This window comes from Podarcis vaucheri (genome assembly GCF_965113315.1).
Source record: "Podarcis vaucheri genome assembly, chromosome: 2".
Classification (NCBI taxonomy): Eukaryota; Metazoa; Chordata; class Lepidosauria; order Squamata; family Lacertidae; genus Podarcis; species Podarcis vaucheri.
The window spans coordinates 127,395,846-127,414,230 of record NC_138760.1 but is presented as its reverse complement, the minus strand read 5'-3'; the positions used below and the strand labels follow the sequence as shown (position 1 = coordinate 127,414,230).

Here is an 18,385-nt window from a genome sequence, read left to right as displayed (position 1 = left end):
TCCTGTGCAAAGGAGGCACACAGCCGCCTTAGTACACATTCACTGTGACTTGGGAAGAGGGGTAAGGAGTGTGGGGAGTGAGCAGAAATAGCAAAATCTGCTGATGGATGTCAAGGAAAGTTAATTGCTTCTGATGGGGATCTGCTGTGGAGACTCATTAGGCCCCCTGGTGGCCAGAGCTCTGTCCCCCTTCCTGTGTTCGATCTCGTGAAGGGGCAAGTGGGGGGAAAGGGGATGTGGGGCCACATGTTGAGACCTGACCCCAAAGTTTCTTTTGTCCTTCTGCCCCTGCTATCCCTGTGGGGCCTTCTTTCTCAAGTGGGGAACCCGCTCTGTGGGTGGCAGCTCAGACCATTGAAAGATTGCAACACTCAACCATTTAAACACCGATTATCAAAAAGGGGATCCAGGAAGGATCTTGGAAATTACAGGTCAATTAACTTGACATCTGTCCCTGGAAAACGGGTGGAAAGTGCAGGAAACCAGCAACTGGAATGCAATTAACTTGAAGGATTTCAACTGTATTTTGGAGTCACACCAATTATATATGCAGAAGGCAGAGAGCTCTTTTTGTGCCAGGTTTTCCCTGTAACACTAGAGCTTTGCAGCTTTGCATAGCAGTCTCTGGCAGGTTCTCACGGGATCTTGTGGGGCTCTCCTGAGTTCCCAGGAGGTCTTTCCAAAGCCTCCCAGAGCCCAGAAACCTGTTCAGTGCATGGCTCCAGAAGGTCAGATTGTGGGGCGGCTCTAAGGGAGTGGAATAACTAGGCCCATTGCTGCAGATATGAGCCATCCCAGTCAGGGCAGACAACTCTGAGCTTCATGGACCAGTGGTCTGACCCAGGAGGAGGCAGCTTCCTGTTCTCCCAGTATATGGATTTGCTTTGTCTGGTCTCCCCTCCATCCACTTCCCAGACCTGAGCCTGCTTAGCTTCCGTTCGGTGCCTGCATCCTGAGCCTTCAGACCATGTTGTGGGAGCTCTCGTCAGCTTGACGCTTGCAAGTGGGGGGCAATTCATGCCACCTTGGCAAAAGGGGAGGGGCTGGCCTCTGTCTCCCCACACGGAGCCTCAGCAGAGACATGCAGAGATTTAGTGCTGCCTGGCAGAGCTTTTTTCGCCCTCTGCTCCATGGGCTAATGTTTGTTTGTTTTTTGAACTTGATCCATTTATTTTATAGATGAGACTACATACAAGGGTCTCTTATGAGCTCCTGATTCATAGATGTCAGAATCGAGTCTCTTTACTCTTTTTCTCCCTGACATACAATTGACTTATTCTTCATCACACACAGAGTTGGTTCATATATGGGATGTCGAGCTGAATTCCATCCTTCAGCAAGATTGTCAGCCTCATTCTGTCGGTAGAATCTTGATTATTGGCAATGAGGAAAGGTAAAAAGAAGTCAAGTTGACGTAACATAATTTATGAGAGATGCAAGCACAGGCCAAAAGACAAGAATGCTCAGCAAGCCCACCGCCTCTGGACAGGCTATGTATTGAAACACTAGCTGCATTTGGACATAACACACTAAGCCTTGGGTTCATGCATTCCCCCTCCTCTCTTTGCATGTGGCTACAAGGCGGCGATTGGAAGCATGTGTTTTCACTTTCAACTAACATTGTGTTATGTCTGAACTGAGATAAACTGTAGTTAGTTTTACCTATAGTGTGTCTGATCATGCTAATTTCAAACCACAGTTTATAATCCTGGCTTGGTAGGACAAACTCCCCCAAAGCCTGATAAACTTTGGATCTCCTAATGTATTTATTTTTCCCCCAAATTTTTTTATTCATTTTATAACACAACTTAACAACACAAACAGAAAAACAGAAAATACAAACAAATTCTTGTCTTATCCTTATTTTTTCTAAACATTGTTAGGTGAGCTTCCCCAAATCCCCTGTATCTAATTTTCATTTTACCTCATCTTTAACAGTTTACATATATCATAATTTTTAACCATTTTTTTAATCACACTTACTTTTACCAAAAAAATCTTGACATTTTATCCCTTACAAGTAATAATATTTTAAAAGACACTATGTTCTACTTCTAACCCTACAGCCTATATCCACTTCCATTAGCAAATTTTTTCAAATATTCTTTAAACTTCTTCCAATCGTCTTCCACCGTCTCATCTCTCTGGTCTCGGAGTCTCCCAGTCAGTTCGGCAAGTTCCATATAGTCCATGGATCTCCTAATTCAGGGCTGCTGCCTGTAACACAGCAGGATTAGGCTGCTGCCTTCATCTGCAGGACCCCTAACTCTCTGCCCCCTTTTCTCTTCCTTTGCAGGCTCCACTTCTCACTCCCTGCGCTACTTCTTCACAGCCGTGTCTGAGCCTGGCCAGGGGCTGCCCCAGTTCATTGCTGTGGGGTATGTGGATGACCAGCAATACGTTCAGTACGACAGTGACACCAAAGAGGCGCTGCCTCGCGTCCCCTGGATGAGGAAGGTGGAAAAGGAGAATCCTCAGTACTGGCACGAGCAGACTCAGATCGCTCAGGGCGAAGAGCTGGTGTTCAGGGGGAATCTTCAGACTCTGCGGAATCGCTACAACCAGAGCGGAGGTGAGTGGAAGGCAGGAGAGGCACAGAGTCACACCTCTCCCCCCCCCCCAATATACTTCCCTCCAAGGGCCAGAATTGCAGGGAGGGGGCTGCTGGGAGGAAAGGAAATGGAGGGTGGGGGTCTCCACCAGGGCAGAGGCGTCTCCCTTTCTCTTAATGAAGGTCTTAATGAGGGCTGGGATGGTGTGGGGTGGGGGGGCAGAGAATGAGACTTGGAGAGCACAGGACCCCCCCCCCCCCAGTATGACACTCTTTCGACCTGCACATCCTACCAGGGAAATGTCTCCACTGCCTGCCCTTCCTTCCATGCTAGGCTTGGCTTAGGCCTTCTGAGGTGGAAATCTGTCTAGTTCATTTTCCTCTGGGAGGGGAAGAGAAGGGTGGGATCCTGAGGCTGAGACAAGGAAGCCTTGAGTTCTGGTCCTGCTTAAGGAGAAGCCAGCTGCCCAGACAGAGGTGCTGATTGGCTGACCCATCTGACCATCACCAAGCCCCTCCCTCTCCCTGGCACAGTGTTGAAAGAGAAGCCTTTTGAAGGAACAGGAATGGACTGGGTTCTGGGGGTCAGAGTGGCAACTACATGGTTAAAACCATAAGCAGGGTGGGCAGCTGAAGTGGTGGGGTGGACAAGAGCCCCCAAGGCCCCCACACCTCCAGCATTCATTATACATCTGTACTTACTTTATTCTCTAATGGTCTACACTTAGGGAAGAATAGTAGGACCCTTTAGAAAGGTCTTTCACCCCCTTTGTCCAGTTATGACGATCTCTGCCACACTCCTCCCCCTTCCTCATCCAGCCTTGGAACTCTTACAACAGGAATCGTTTAAACTTAGTAAAAGCTGGTAGACATCCGGCAAAAGCCTTTTGGCACACATTTTTGTTTTTAAAACTTTCTTCTGAAATGTCAAAATTCTTTTAAGACGTTAGTTGTGAGAAAGGAGCCAGCATGCTGAAAGGGTGGGGGGAGGCATTTGTGTCTAGCCCCAAAGTTGAGTGACTCCCCCCTCCAATTGCAATTTTGGAGCAGAACCTCAGAAGTGGGAGCCTCTGCTGGGTCTGGAGGGAGATCATTCACATCACTTGCCCCCTACACACGTGTAACGCCCAGAGAGGGTGCTTCAAGAGTCCTGTTTTCTCTGCTCGCTGAAATGCAGTCTTGGAGGAGTTGGCATTGAATGTGCTCTGAGGATAATTCTTAATATAGCTCTACATCAGACACTTAACATTTTGAAGACCCAATTCTCATCTAAAGTTTTCTATCAATAGAAAAGTTCTTTTCAGAGAAGTGCTTTTATCTAGTGGTGTAACAATACATGACAATGATTAGCTGGAGAAATCCTACCCTGTTTTCTTCCCTAAGTCAATTACAAAACATGTTATCCTCCTGCTCCTTATCATTTTTAGAGAGTCTCATATTGGAACAAGCAGTTTAACAACATTTGGCAGAACATTTTTTCATTGTATTTATTTTTATTTTGTCTAATAAAATTTTATTTTGTTTAATAATATACCACCTCAGTGCATTAAAATTTCTAAACAGGTTTGCTAGAAATATTAAAATTATCAGAAATACAGTTTAAAACAATAGACAAGTCCTAAGGTGTCTGGAAGAGCTTACTTCCTAAGAAATACGTTTATGATTGATGCTTTAAGGTACTCCTAATTTTTTCTCTGCATAATTTCCAGCATAAATAAAATAGAATTTGTTAAGTTGTGGGTGAACATATCAGACGACACAGCGATTCCTGAAACAGCTCTTGTTTATTCACAGGCCAGAACAGAACTGAGCTGAAGGGTTTAGTCAGCCTGCTTATCTAGAGCTCCAGTACACATAATTGTAACAACTAACTATCCCAATTCTAGATTCTAAATTCTAATTCTAAAACTATCCAGTTCACTTTTGATCCCTTATAACTATCTACAGTATCCCCCTGGTGGCCCAGGGTGAGAACTTCAGTACATAACAGAATTATACAATAGTTCAAAGAATCATAGGATCGTAGAGTTGGAAGGGAACCCAGGGGTCATCTAGTCCAACCCTCTGCAGTGCAGGAATCTCAGCTAAAGCATCCATGACAGTTGACCATCCAGCCTCTGCTTAAAAACCTCCAAGGAAGGAGATTCCACCACTTCCCAAGGGAGCCCTTTCCGCCGTTGAGCAGCTCTTACCATTAATATGAATGGAGGGCAGGGACAGAGGGAACGGACCCTGGAACAGACACGTCTAGTCTCCATGCAGCTGAAGCCACTATTCCATGTTGCAGGGACCCAAGGGGCAAGCGATAATGTCCGCACAGAACGGGGGTGGGGAACCTGTGGCTGTGGGCCAGTCTTGGCCTGCCAGGGGGTAGGATTTGCCCCATGAGCAGAAGTAAAACCCTGCTCAGCTTGGCAGGACTTCATGTTCCGGATTCAGGAGGGGATTTGCGTCAGAATGTGGCTAAAATGAAGGGCTTCCCCTGGAGATGAGGAAGAAGCAGTTTGCCAGCTTCCCCAAGCGCTGAGTGCAAGGCAGGCAGCGCCCCTTGGGCTGCAGTTCCCAAGAGGCTGCGCCCCTGCTGGGTGCTTGGAAACCCCCTCAGGGGCTTTTGGAAGGTGGGTGAGATGGACGGGTGGGCTATGCCATGATGCCAGCTTCAGCCTCCTGCCCCCTTTGGCCCCTGGGGACAACCCTGATCAGGATCTGGCCCTGCAGCCAAAGAGATTCCCCACCTGTGAGACAGAATAATGGAGGTGGAAGGAGCCTTGCCAAAGGGGTCAGCCTGAGTGTGTCCAAAGCCCTCTGGGGCCTTCGTTGGCCTTGTCAGGCTTGCAAGGAAGAAACCCTGGGGGTCAGCTGAGACCAAGCCAGCGCTGCAATGGGCAGGTCTGCTTTTCTTGCAGTGGGATCAGGCCCGGCCTTGCCTTGCAGGCTTCCTCTTGGGCTCCTCTGAATTCTGCTTCTCCCCCTTTTAAAAATATCACCTTGGGACGAGGCATTGTAGAACATACTATTTATTTATTATTATTATTAAATGCATTGAGTAGTTCTAGAGGGAGGACTCCAGAGTAGCACTGTTACAATCATTCTAATTGCCAGAGGGAGCAATCTCCCTTCTTCTCCCCCTGCACACCTCTCTGGGGCTTCTCCTGACACCCCCCCCAAGCTGATTTGTGGGGAGCACACGGGAAGGAGATGGGGAGAAAGCCCCAGTTGGGCTTGGTTTTTAGACAAGCTGTGTTAGCTGAATCCAGCCCAGGAAAGCAGGATTTCTGTTGAGAGAGGCTTCTGTAATGCAAGACATTCTATACCCAAACTCAATTCAGCTGTAAGCCAAGGGCTCCTGAGATGAAAGGGGAAGCCTAAATCAGAAGTGAGAGCAACCTGGTATCCTCTGGGACAGCCTCTCCTCCATTGCTGAGCTCCTTCAGGCTACCAAAGAGCAGCAGAACTCTGTGCATGGCCAGGAGCAACCATTGCCATTTCCCATCCTGTCTTGGGGTGCCGGACGTAGCTTCTCTCCATGGTTTTGTTGTGGGAAATCAAAATGGCTGTCTGCTGACCCTGCTGGCTGGCCAAGAGGAGACAGGGCTGGGGTCCTCGGCACCCGTGGGCCCTGCCAGGGGTCTCATCGAGTCCTGTGTGACGCCACCTGCCAAGTGAAAACACCACATCAATGCTTCAGATACTGGAATTGAAGAGCAGATTTAAAAGTCACGAGCATTAGCATGTTGTGGATCTGTAAAATGAGACACTAGAGTTGCAACATGAAGAGTAGCAGAGATAAGGACCATGCCCTCTTTGATGAAGGATTTATTAGGTGGACATCAATTAGCTAATGTAAACCAGCTCTTCTTCTATTATCAATCGACTGAAGGTTTTATTAAAATATTTACAATATGTATTTCCCACAAAACTGTATCAAGATAGTATACAACCTGGAAAGTTATAATAAAAATCAGGGGGAAAATCCATAGAATGTACATAAAACATCAATAAATACTATTTAGTCATTTATTTATTTATTTATTTAAATACATACACTTATTGATTGTAAACCCCCCCCCCCCAGTAAAATTAAGAAAAACTCACAACCATAGTTTAAAACACAGGAAGTTAAACTACTAAGACAGATTAGAATTACCTCAACTTTCTAGGCATCTGGGTAGGCTTGTCTAAACAGGATTTTTTTTAGCAGGTACCAAAAATTCAGTATTTATTGAAAGTGAGAGCTAGGGCAGGTGTTTGACCTTTTTAGTACACACAGGGTTGCATCCAATACTGTTATATTTAGAGTAGACCCATTGAAATCAGTGCATTAAAGACAGAAATGCCAAATCACTGCAGTGGGTCTACTCCGAGTAGGCGTTGCATTAAATACCACCCCAGATCTTTGATGATGCATCCAGTCCAAGTGCCATCTCTGAAAAGTGAGCCGTGAGGAAACTGCTCTGTCTGAATGTCCGGCTCCCCAGGCTGCCTTTGGCTGAGATCCTGGCAGACATGCTGTGCCCCCTTCTTTCCCCTGTGCCCCCGGGAGACCCCTTGAGGCCTCACTTCCAAGTTCTCTGGTCTGGGAGCCACAGGACACAGACTCCTGGTCTCTCCTCCTCTCTCCTGCGCTTCTGGATGCGGCCCTTGCAGGAGCCGAGGGAGGTGGGGCAGGGAAGGGGCACTCAGCTCTGGGGGGCAAAGAGCAGCCAAGCAAGGTCTGTCCTCTCCCCAGGAAAGCTCCCAGCTCTTCACAGCTAGTGGCGTAGCGTGGGGGGTGCAGGGGGGGCCGGCCGCACCGGGCGCAACATCTGGGGGTTAGGGTTAGGGGGCGCAAATCCACGGGTTAGGGGGCGCAAATCCACGGGTTAGGGGGCCTTGCCTTGCCCTGCCCCGGGTGCTGACAACCCACGCTACGCCACTGTTCACAGCATAGACTGCCCTGATGGTGCTGAGCATCAAAGGGAAGAGGCATGGCCTTTCGAAAAGCAACAAGTTGGCTTAACATCAGCATTTAATTATTTTCACCAGGAGCAAAGAATTTAGTATATAGCCAAAGTGTGTTTAGGCGCACATTTACAAACATCTGTTTGTTCCATCATTTATATCTTTATATTCCACTCCATCAGCACAGTTACCTTTCAGTTGTCCTTGAACCTGGGTTCAAATCCCTCAAATGCATCACTTGCTTAATATTATACAGTGGTACCTTGGTTCTCAAACTTAATTCGTTCTGGAAGTCCGTTCCAAAACCAAAGCGTTCCAAAACCAAGGTGCACTTTCCATAGAAAGTAATGCAAAATGGATTAATCCGTTCCAGACTTTTAAAAGCAACCCCTAAAACAGCAATTTAACACAAATTTTACTATCTAACGAGACCATTGGTCCATAAAATGAAAGCAATAATCAATGTACTGTACTATAAAAAAAATAAGACAGTATTGTAGATGATAAAAATTGAAAGTATTATTTTTTCCTTACCTGCACTGATGATAGTCCTTGTTTGGATGGGGGGCTTTTATCCATTTCCGTAGTCACACAGTCAATAAATCGCATCAGTAGCTGAACTGGGTTCCACACAGTAACAAAAACAAATTAACCGAAAAAAGCCACAAAAACGCAAAATAAATACAGTCATGCCTCTTCTTGCGAACGCTTCATGTTGCGTTTTTTTCAGGTTAAGAGCACGGCAAACCCGGAAGTATTTACACATGCGCAGAAGCGCCACTCTGGTTACGGACATTTCGGGGTGCGAACGGCACCCCGGAACGGATCGTGTCCGCAACCAGAGGTACCACTGTAGCAAAAACAAAAGCGCCAAATACAGTTGTTCCTTGGTTCTTGAACGTAATCCATTCCAGAAGTCCGTTTGACTTCCAAAATGTTCGAAAACCAAGGCGCAGCTTCTGATTGGTGCAGGTGCCCCGCAAACAATAGCCGACAGCTGCATCGGATGTTCGGCTTCCGAAAAACATTTAAAAACCGGAACACTTACTTCTGGGTTTTTGGCGTTTGGGAACCAAGCCGTTTGAGAACCAAAGCACCACTGTATATCACAGCCTTTCATTTAGAAACAGCAAAAAAGATTTAACATGGGGGGAAAGATGGTGATTGCGATACAGCAGTGGTGAGAAAACCTCCTTAAAATCTTAAATTGCTACGCACATAAGCTAAATAAGCGAATTACTTGATCTGAAGACTGCAGGTTAATCCAGAGCGAGGAGTTTACATTCAAACCCATACTCAGACTTACGGTTGTCCGAAGTGAGGCCTCCCTGCGTTTTTGGTGTTTGGGAACCGAGGCACCAGTGTACAAAAGTACTTGTATTGCAGGGCAGGGGGGACACAATAATGGAAAATTATACGAAAAAAGACTCTGCAGTGGCAGGCACACATGTCTTCCCTCCCCCCCCCATGCCTGTTATTTGTGGCACAAAACAAGGGTGCCAGTTGACACTTTGCTCTCTCCCTGGCACCGCTGGCAGTGGCTTTGTGGCAAAGTAATAATAGGCGGGCGCTGTGGGTAAAAGCCTCAGCGCCTAGGGCTTGCCGAGCGAAAGGTCGGCGGTTCGAATCCCCGCGGCGGGGTGCGCTCCCGCTGCTCGGTCCCAGCGCCTGCCAACCTAGCAGTTCGAAAGCACCCCCGGGTGCAAGTAGAGAAATAGGTACCGCTTACCAGCGGGAAGGTAAACGGCGTTCCGTGTGCTGCGCTGGCTCGCCAGATGCAGCTTTGTCACGCTGGCCACGTGACCCGGAAGTGTCTCCGGACAGCGCTGGCCCCCGGCCTCGAGTGAGATGGGCGCACAAACCCCAGAGTCTGTCAAGACTGGCCCGTTCGGGCAGGGGTACCTTTACCTTTACCTTTAATAATAGGGAGGGATCCTGGAAGAGAGCAAAGAGCTGGGAATCCAGTTGGAAATCCAGCTGTGGCACTGCCAATTTTGAAATTGGGGGGGGGGAGTTTCCCTGAAACTTTGATGACTCTGTGCTCATGTGCCTTAATACAGTGGTGCCCCGCAAGGCGAATGCCTCGCAAGACGGAAAACTCGCTAGACGAAAGAGTTTTCCGTTTTGGAGGTGCTTCGCTAGACGAATTTCCTATGGGCTTGCTTCGCAAGACAACAATGTCTTGCGAGTTCCTGCGGGTTTTTCCCCCTTCCCCCCCTTTTTCTAAGCCGCTAAGCCGCTTATCAGCTGATCCGATCAGCCGATAAGCTGCTAAAAGCCGCTAATCCGTCAATGGGCTTGCTTCGCAAGACGAAAAAACCGCTAGACGAAGAGAATCACAGAACGGATTCTTTTCGTGTTGCGAGACACCACTGTACCTGTCCCAGGCAGCAAGTTTATTGTAGCTGCATTATTGAGGTGCCAATATGCCCCCCCGTCTGCTGCAATTATGACCCCAGAATAAGCACAGCTATGAGTCCGCCCCCACATGAAGCTTCTTCCCTCTGCCTCCTCGTCCTCCCCACTGCCCTGGTGAACTGGGGGTGGGGGGCAGCTGGGGTCTGCAGTGCTGGAGACGGCAGGAAGGAAGGATGGTGTCCTTATTCCACATTCCATAGGGAGGTGGGGGCCCCCACAGGGATGCTGGCTGTCAGCCCCCCTTTCTCCTTGGAGCCTTTCAGAATCCATCAGGTTGTCTGGACTGCTCACTCCACCTGCTGGGGGGCTGATAGAGAACGGGGCCCCACATCTGGCAGTTGCTCTTCTTTAAAACCTGCCTTACCCCATGGAACTGACCGCCAGGAAAGAGTCCCTCAACAAGAGAGTTCAGAAATGGGCTAGTCCCAGTGTGTGGGCAGCCAGGATCACAAACAGATTTTATTTTATTTTAATTTCCAATTGTAACTGCTCAGTCCTCCGCATGTTTACTTGGAAGTATGTCCAACCCCACTCAGTGTGACTTACCTTCAAGTAAATATGCAAAGACAAATATATGAAACATGTAATGAGAGAATCAAAATGATCTGTCCCATTTAGGGATTATGGGACTTCAAAATGATTGTTTTAATGTTGTTGTTGTTTTGAAGATTTGGTGGTAGCCCCCTGGGGTGGGCAGGAGGGTGCTGGGACCCCCCATCTTTGACAAGGGCAGCCTGGCTTCTGCTGAGAAGGGGGGCCATTTAGAAGGGGGGGGCAACCCCCCCTTGCGGCTTCCCTTTCCCTCCCAGGCTATGTGGAATCTTCTTTTTCCGAAGGCCCTTCCATGACTTTCCTCCTTTTAGGGAAAAAGGTCCTTGATATTGAGAAGCTGGGGGGAGAGAGATGGAGGGGAAGAGGAGACCTTCTCTCTCGAAAGGGTCCCCAATGTGTGGGTGTCCCCCTTCCATGCTGCCCCTTTCCTCTTTCTGGGGGGGGACAGGGGGCAGTCCCTCCCAAAGGGGCAAGATCCAGAGGAGCAGAGCTGGGGGGGATAGACAGACAGACTGTGACCTCCGACCCTGCAAGGGATGCTCCCCACCCCTCCCCCGCCTCCAGGGAGTTGGGAGAATCCACTAGGAATTGGGGGGGGGGATAAAGTGTGAGGCGATGAGAGGGAGGGGGCAATTAAAGGGGGACTTGTAGTGTTTCCCTCAGTGAACATGTTTTGCGGATGAGCCTTCAGAAAGATACAGTGCTGGTTGATTTTTCTCCCCTCTGACTGCTGCCTCTTCCCTGAGTCTCAGGCAAATAAATCCTTTTTCCTGGGCTCCTTTGCTGATGGGGGAGGGGCTGCTCTGACCCCCCTTGACCTCCTGGGCCTCTTCTGGTCCTTCCAGGGATCCACACCTTTCAGTACATGTACGGCTGTGAGCTGAGGTCAGACGGGCGCAAAGGAGGGCATTTGCAGTTCAGCTATGATGGGAGAGACTTCCTCACCTTTGACAAGGAGACCCTCACCTGGACGGCAGCTGATACAGGGGCCCAAGTGACCAAGAGGAAGTGGGATCCTAACATGGCCCTGAACCAGGGCCACAAGCACTACCTGGAGGAGATTTGCATTGAGTGGCTGCAGAAATACCTGGACTATGGGAAGGAGACTCTGCTGAGGACAGGTAAGGGGGGGCAGTGGGGAGGGGAGGGGGCTCAGTGGGGCAGTTTCCCTACAAATTCCCCTCCCCCCCTAACAATCTTCCTTTTGGACCAAAAAGCAAACGCTTTTCTTGGTGGGGGAGACAGAAATAAGTTTGGGACCCTGGGAGGAGAAAGGGGGTCTCTTCAGAGTATGATTGGGGGGGGGAGATGCTTATAAACAGCCCCACATGCCTAGAATAAGGGATGGCAAAAGACAAATGGGGGGAGGGGGGAGAAAGAAACAGCAGGGAAGGGGCCAGGAAAGCAAAATGCATTTTAAATTAAGTAAAGAAAGAAAATTGAAATGGACAGATTTGAGGCAGAATAATGAAAAGCCTTTTGCCTTTACACTTGGGTAGGGGAAAGTGGGGAAAGTCTTTAAAACTATATTAATTAACCTTCTTTAAAATAGAAAATGTGTGGGGAGCCCATGAAATATGGATGCAGCCCCCTCACTAAGTCTGTAGGTTAGCCACTCGTGGCCTAGAAGCAGAAATCCTGCACATAGTGAGAGAGTATGGGAAGTCCCTCTTCTACCTTCTTATATTTTTCATTTGTGAGGAATTTTACTTTTTCCCATGGGGAACATTCAGAAGTGTCATCTTCCCCAACCCCGTGCCTTGAAATGGTACAGCCCACTCTTCCGCCTTCAGGAATCTGGCACAGGGGCCAATCAAATGACTGGCTTTCTTCCTGTCTCTATTAGTTTTGCTAATGTGAACATTAATTAAAAATGAAATAATTCTAGCACCCTCCGTTTTTGAGGCCTGACTCATACGTATTAGCCGCCATTTCCACTCCAGGGGAGGCTGCTGTGGAGAAGGGAGACGGGCCCTTTCCAGCCTCAAGGGACCCTTTCAGGGCAGGCGGGAGAACTAGAAAGGAGCTCTGTCTTTCCCAGGGCTGTTGGCTTTGTTCACTAATTATTGGGCTGAAAAGTCCCGGAGAACAGAGAGCAGCGAGTCCAGCATTTCTTCCCCCTCAAGAGAGAAACCAGGATCAGCCTGATCTACCTCCTGTTGTGGATGTCTCTCTGTTAACCCCAATGTGGCCCTTTTTGCAGAGGCTCCGGTGGTGAAGGTGACCAGGAAGGCAGACTATGACGGCCTGGAGACCCTCGTTTGCCAAGTCCACGGCTTCTACCCCAAGGAGATTGAGGCCAACTGGGTGAAGGACGGGGAGGTCTGGCAGGAGGGCACCCTCCGAGGATTGGTCGCCCCCAACTCGGACGGGACCTACTATCTCTTGCTCAGTGTCCAGATCGACCCCGAGGAGAGGGAGCGCTTCCGGTGCCGCGTGGAGCACGACAGCCTGAAGAAGCCTCTGGACGTGGCCTGGGAGAAGGAGCCTGGTGAGAGACAGACAGACAGACAGACAGACAGACAGACAGACAGACAGGAGGGGGAGGGGTGGGCTCTGGGAGGGGGATTTCCACCCAACTCCTCAGATGGGGAACCCCAGTTGGATCCTGTCTATGTCTCTGGAGGGAAGCGACTTAATTGGAATCTGTAGATTTCAGCAGAGATGCAGCCTTTTTTGGCAAGTGTCTCATAGGCCTTGAACTCAAATTGAATGTCGTAGGTAAATACTGGCCATCACCTTTTGACTTTAAGCCCAAGTAGTTGTGATATCGCAGAATGTGGGCAAATGTGTTATTTCTTCAAAATCAAACTTACAGTCACTGCAACTGAAAAAGGGGCAGCAAACTTAAAAAGAGGGAGCCCCGGACTGACTGTACTGCACAGTGAAAAAGATTCTCACTTGCTCCTCCTCACACTCGCACTAGAAAAACTGATACTCATCTCCACTCAGCCCAAACACCCGCACACCTCTGGGAAGAGCAAGCAGGAATTTTAATAACAACGCTCATTTCTCATACTCCGCCAGGGGAGCTGCGCCTGCAGGAACCAAAGCAGAATGTCTAAGAGCCAGACTCCCTTTTCCCCAGCAGGAGCCCATGAACGCATATCCCCACCCACAGCCCAGACTCCTTCTCACAGGCAGGCAAGCGAGAATTATGGAAGCCGCCCTGGAGCCAGAGACTCACACAGGCAGGGCAGAGGGGGGACCAGGGCTCACTCAGTAGCGCTACGGACTCCAGAGATTCCACCCAAACAAAAAAAAAACTGGACATTTTGCCTCATTTAAAAAATTGGTCTGTACAAACATTTTAAGTCTGAAAAAGAGGATGTGTCCAGGAAAAACTGGACATATGGCAACCGTACACAAGATACTTTTTTCTAAGGGTTTGTGCCTTCCCTGAAGGCCTGTAATGCTGGGCTCTGGGGGGTCTCAGAGGGGAGGGAATCCCTTCCTCTCAGGGTCCTGACAGAGAAGGCTGAAGTACGTGAGCAGGAGGAGACCTGCTTTTAAGTCTTGTGATGAAACAGATGTGCCTGTCAACTGTCTTCCTTAAATGAATTGGTTATTTGGAAGGCCTCTAATGCTGGACTCTGGTGGGAAAAAACTCCCTTGTGTCGGGGCCACTACAGAGAGGACCTTGGCCTGTGAGGAGAGAGAGAGGGCCTGCTTTGCACACGTAAAATCCTCCCGGGCTCATAGCTCAGCACCTCCACTCAAATCTCCTGCTTGAGGCCTTGGGGAGCTGCCGCTGCCAGTCTGAATAAAAATGTCTCTTGTCTCCTTTCAGTCAACCTGGGGCTCATTGTGGGAGTCATTCTGGGTGTTATGGCTGCCATCCTGCTGGTCTCTGGGATCATCTTCTTCATCCGCAGTAAGTAAATCCTGGATGCGTTTGCTGCGTCTTGTGTGCCCTCATTTTTTAGCCTCCGACTGGGAATGTGCTGGTGGAGCTTCCTGGCAACTGCCCCTTGTATCCCTGCAGACACCCTTCCCCATAAAACACCCTTTGAACATGAATCAAAAGTCATAGTGGTCATTGCTTTGCGCTCACTCTATGCTCAGTAAATTCACTTCCCACCTGATGTTTTAATCAGTCCTAAGCCTTCAGTCCTGTGCACACTTAGCAGGGAGCCTTCCTTACAAATCTTTAGGCGCCAGGCGAAAATGTTTCTCTCGAACCAGGCCTTTGGCCTTTTAAATGTGAGTTACTGGTTTGTTTTTGTTTTATTATGTATTTTGTGCTCTCATTTTGTATTTTTATTTGGGGGTGAGGATATTTCACCCCTCCCATTGCAAGAATCTGCTGACAATGTTTCAGAGAGGAGGGGGCGGGTTTTGCTCATCGCTTCTTCCGCTCCAGCCTGTGGGAGTCTGAGTGTTATCTGTGTATAGATAAGGTGACTGCTCAAGCAGCTGTAACACTCATGCAGTCCAGCGTCTCCAATTAGTCTTTAGTTAGTTTATTTTAGTTAATGCAGTAGCTGTAGAGAATAAAAGAAGTTATTCTTCAGAGCTGTCGTTCGTGTGATTCATTCAGCTCTGCTGTGCTCCGCTGACTTTTGGAACTGAGTTTGGTGCTCACAGCTCCGAGTTGTGAGTCCACAGCACTTAGAGCTGCTCCCGGCAGTGGAAGGTCTCTGGGAGTGCTTTCCAGCTCGCCTGGCCCAGTCGGGGCTGAAGAGGTTGAGCCCAGTCGGTGGCACTGGCTCAAAGACGAAGCTGACAGGGGAATCACCAAAATAATAATCCAAAAATGAATGAGTGAAGGGACTGGATAATGTTTCCTTCCACCCTCTTGGAATTTGTCCACTGCCTGGTTTCACCATGTTGATTTTTTTATTTAATTTCCGCAATTTTTTTCTACTTCTTTATAACATGAGTTCCTTGAAAAGCTCCCCTTCTGGGCTCCCCTTCCTTGGAGGTGTTTGGAAGAGACAAGAGGAGCATCTGCAGGGAAGATTTCAGCATCTGAGAGCCAGATTGTCGAAATGGATTTGAATGGCCTCTGGAGGTCCCTTCCAGCTCTGACCTTCTGCTTTTTTCTTCACAGAGAAACAGAGCAAGAAATCAGCCTACAAAGCAGCCTCAAGTGAGTGACTCCTCCCCTCTCTCTGTCTGACATATTTTTCTCACCACGGAGTTAGAAGCAAGACAAACCTAACATGGTGGTGGCCTGGTCCTTAAGCCCAAGACCCTGATGGGAAGCTTAGGCCTGTCTGCTCAGCCTGTCTGTGGAGAGCAAGGGGTCCCTCAGGGCCAGGAAAAGGCTGCAGAGAGACTGTCGGCTGAGGGAGGGGCTCCAAGAAGGAGCAAGAGGAAGAGCCAAGGGTGGGGGGAGAGAGGGATCTCTGGGGGTTTAATTTACTGGAACCTGAAGCTAAAGAAATGGTTGGTTGGCTCAAGTCTGTGGATGTCAGGAACCCTCCCTTCTGGATTTGGCACCACTGCTCCCCCCCCCCCCCGCTTCTGCCTTCCTGCCCTCTTCCTTCCCAAATCACACCCACCCCTGCCCTAGTCCCCCGCTGCCTCCATGCCAGGCTGTGCCCATCTCTCTTTGCCCTCCAGCATCTGCTTCTCCCTCCAGGGCTGTCCTTGAGCCCCCTTGCCTCTGGGCTGCCTGTCCCTGAACTCTTCTTAGGCCCCTACCCGTATTTGGGATGGGGGTCGGAAGGAGGGAAGAGAAGGGCTGGGGGGGTGGGGGTGGGATCTCCCTCCCCGGGATCCTGACTCCTATGTTTCCTCCCTTTTGCAGCAAGCGACCAGGGGTCTGACAGCTCCACCAAGGGTAAGTGGGGGTGCAGGTGGGGGCAAAGTGGGGCTCTTGCAGAAGACTCTGTGGGGAACATCCCCAAATGGGGAAAAGCTTCTGCTTTCCTGTTACCAACCTTGGGAGTCACATTTTGGGTTCTGAATGAGAGTCACATTTTGGGTGCTGGAAGGGATTTCTCCTTCCAACAGGACTGCTGTGTGTCCTTCTGGTATTCCCCCAAAGTGTGCAGCTTGGCTCACTTGCTTGAGCTGCCCTCTGCAGGCATTTGCTCTGCAGGCCCATTTTGGTGCTGCTCCTAACAGATCTTAGGTCTGATTGAGGCTGGACTAGACGGCCTTTGGGTTCCCACTAGCTCTGCAATGCTGATGGTTGCACACCATGATGTTGGCTTAATTTTGAAACACTCCTTTTCTTTTTTCCCTTCAGTTGGTGTGTGAGATGAGACCAGAAGGAGCCTGCACAAGTTTGGCTGTGAATTGCAGAGGCTCAGAGCTCCTGCTGTCCTTTAATGCTGTTTCTGATGTTCCTTAATCCTGGCTCTCAGTCATCTACTCTGACTTCAGCTGTAACTTGTATTTGAGGATGATCATGTTTTTCGGATGGATTTTGGCCAATTTTGCTTTGCAACTGATTTTCAGAAATGTTCTTGTATTAATCAGAAATGTGTCATATATACACAACTAAAAGCTTTTAAAAGAGGTGGGGAGGTTGAGCATGACTTGCAGTGATTTTGATGGTTTCTCTTTCTTCTTTGTTGCTGTGGTTCCCTCTACAATCCCTTCTCCAACCTTGTGTCCCTCGCTTGCCATCCAAATTGAAGGAAAGACAACATCTGAGAGCTGCTTTAGGGGTATTATGCAGGAAATAGGCTAAGTTGTTCCTGCCTCTTGGGCAGGTTTAGCCTTTGGCTAAACGGATGTCATGTCTGATTCTGCTGACAGCCAAGGAGGAAGCCAGCAAGGAGAAGAGGCAGATCAGGAGCTTCATGGCCAGAGTTTGATCTGAAATAAGCAGCCCCTTCTTTTTGACTGCAGGCCTTCAGTTCATGAGACTTGTTGCCTGGTCCCCACAGCCTTCTAGGAGGGGAGACCCACTGGGAGTGGGACCACATGAACTCCTCCAAGTAAACTAGTTTTGTTGCCTTCAATTTGCGTGTTACCTCACACATTCTTGCTTTTTCACCTGTAGTCGGTTGAGGATCATACTTTGCCTCTCTGCGGTTCCCTCCATATGATTCCCGCCATCTTCCTTCCCTTCTCATAGACTGACATTCCTTCAGGAAACTCTTTCATAGAAATAAGAATTCAATAAGTTTTTTAGACCTCCAGGGGCCGCAGGACTCTTCTTGCCTAACCCAATGGATTTGCTGCATCTTGCTTTGAAGATACTGGATGTAATTATTATTATCATTACTCCTTTTGTAATATCTGTTTGACTGAAATAAATAAGAGTGCACCCCTTCTTCTTTAGTGGTTCTTATCACACGAGTTCCAGAGATCTTGAAGTTCCTGAGAATATTCAGAGTTTGTAGCCTCTGGCAGGGAGGTGCCCATAATTGTTCTTCCATTGCAAAGTGGCTGAAGAGCAACTCCAAAGCGAAATGGGGACATAATCTCTGATTTTGCAGGTGTGGGCTTAAGTTACACAAGGCCGCCATGTTTCTGAAGCCAAGAGGGTCTGAAGTCCGGTCAGTGCCTGGGTGGGGAACCACCTGGATGCTGCCTTTGGTTCCAGGACGGAAGAAAGGAGGGTTGGGAATATAATAAAAGGAATGTGCAGATATCTGATCTGGGGCAGGGGGTGGTGGGAGATGACCAAGGCAGGGTTCCCCAAAAAGTCCGCAAACCCAGGAGGAAGTTCTCCCATGGAGGTGAAAAGATGCCCAAAATATTTATTTTAAATTTTTATCCCACTCTTCCTCCCAAAGGGGCTAAGGGCAGAAAACATCAAAATGTTAAAAGCAATACCATTTAAAAGATTTGAATTATTAAAATTTAAAATAAGATAATTTAAAACAAATTAAAGCACCCTAAAATGACCCTTCCTGCTGAGAACCTAAGAGGAGCTTCCTGGATGAATCAGACCAATGGCGCACCTGTCCGGCCTCCTCACAGTGCCTGACCTGATGCCTCAATGGGAAGCGCACAAGC

General features: G+C 48.8%; 1 protein-coding gene and 1 long non-coding RNA gene across 2 annotated transcripts in view; one reads left to right on the top strand and one right to left on the bottom strand.

The window, feature by feature from the left end:
* LOC309526217 (uncharacterized protein) overlaps positions 1 to 18,385 on the top strand; it is a 73,093-nt gene that overhangs the window by 34,378 nt on the left and 20,330 nt on the right. The window contains exons 3-10 of the mRNA XM_082212131.1: positions 2,297 to 2,572; positions 11,308 to 11,583; positions 12,666 to 12,953; positions 14,253 to 14,336; positions 15,516 to 15,554; positions 16,218 to 16,250; positions 16,662 to 16,668; positions 17,863 to 17,922. Coding sequence (XP_082068257.1) covers positions 2,297 to 2,572; positions 11,308 to 11,583; positions 12,666 to 12,953; positions 14,253 to 14,336; positions 15,516 to 15,554; positions 16,218 to 16,250; positions 16,662 to 16,668; positions 17,863 to 17,922 — 1,063 coding nt within the window. The remainder of the gene's footprint in view (positions 1 to 2,296; positions 2,573 to 11,307; positions 11,584 to 12,665; positions 12,954 to 14,252; positions 14,337 to 15,515; positions 15,555 to 16,217; positions 16,251 to 16,661; positions 16,669 to 17,862; positions 17,923 to 18,385) is intronic.
* On the bottom strand, positions 16,827 to 17,697 carry LOC309527439. Its single transcript, XR_014217212.1, has 2 exons — positions 17,624 to 17,697; positions 16,827 to 17,352 (listed from the first exon to the last, which is right to left on the bottom strand). It is a non-coding gene; the product is annotated as an uncharacterized lncRNA (long non-coding RNA).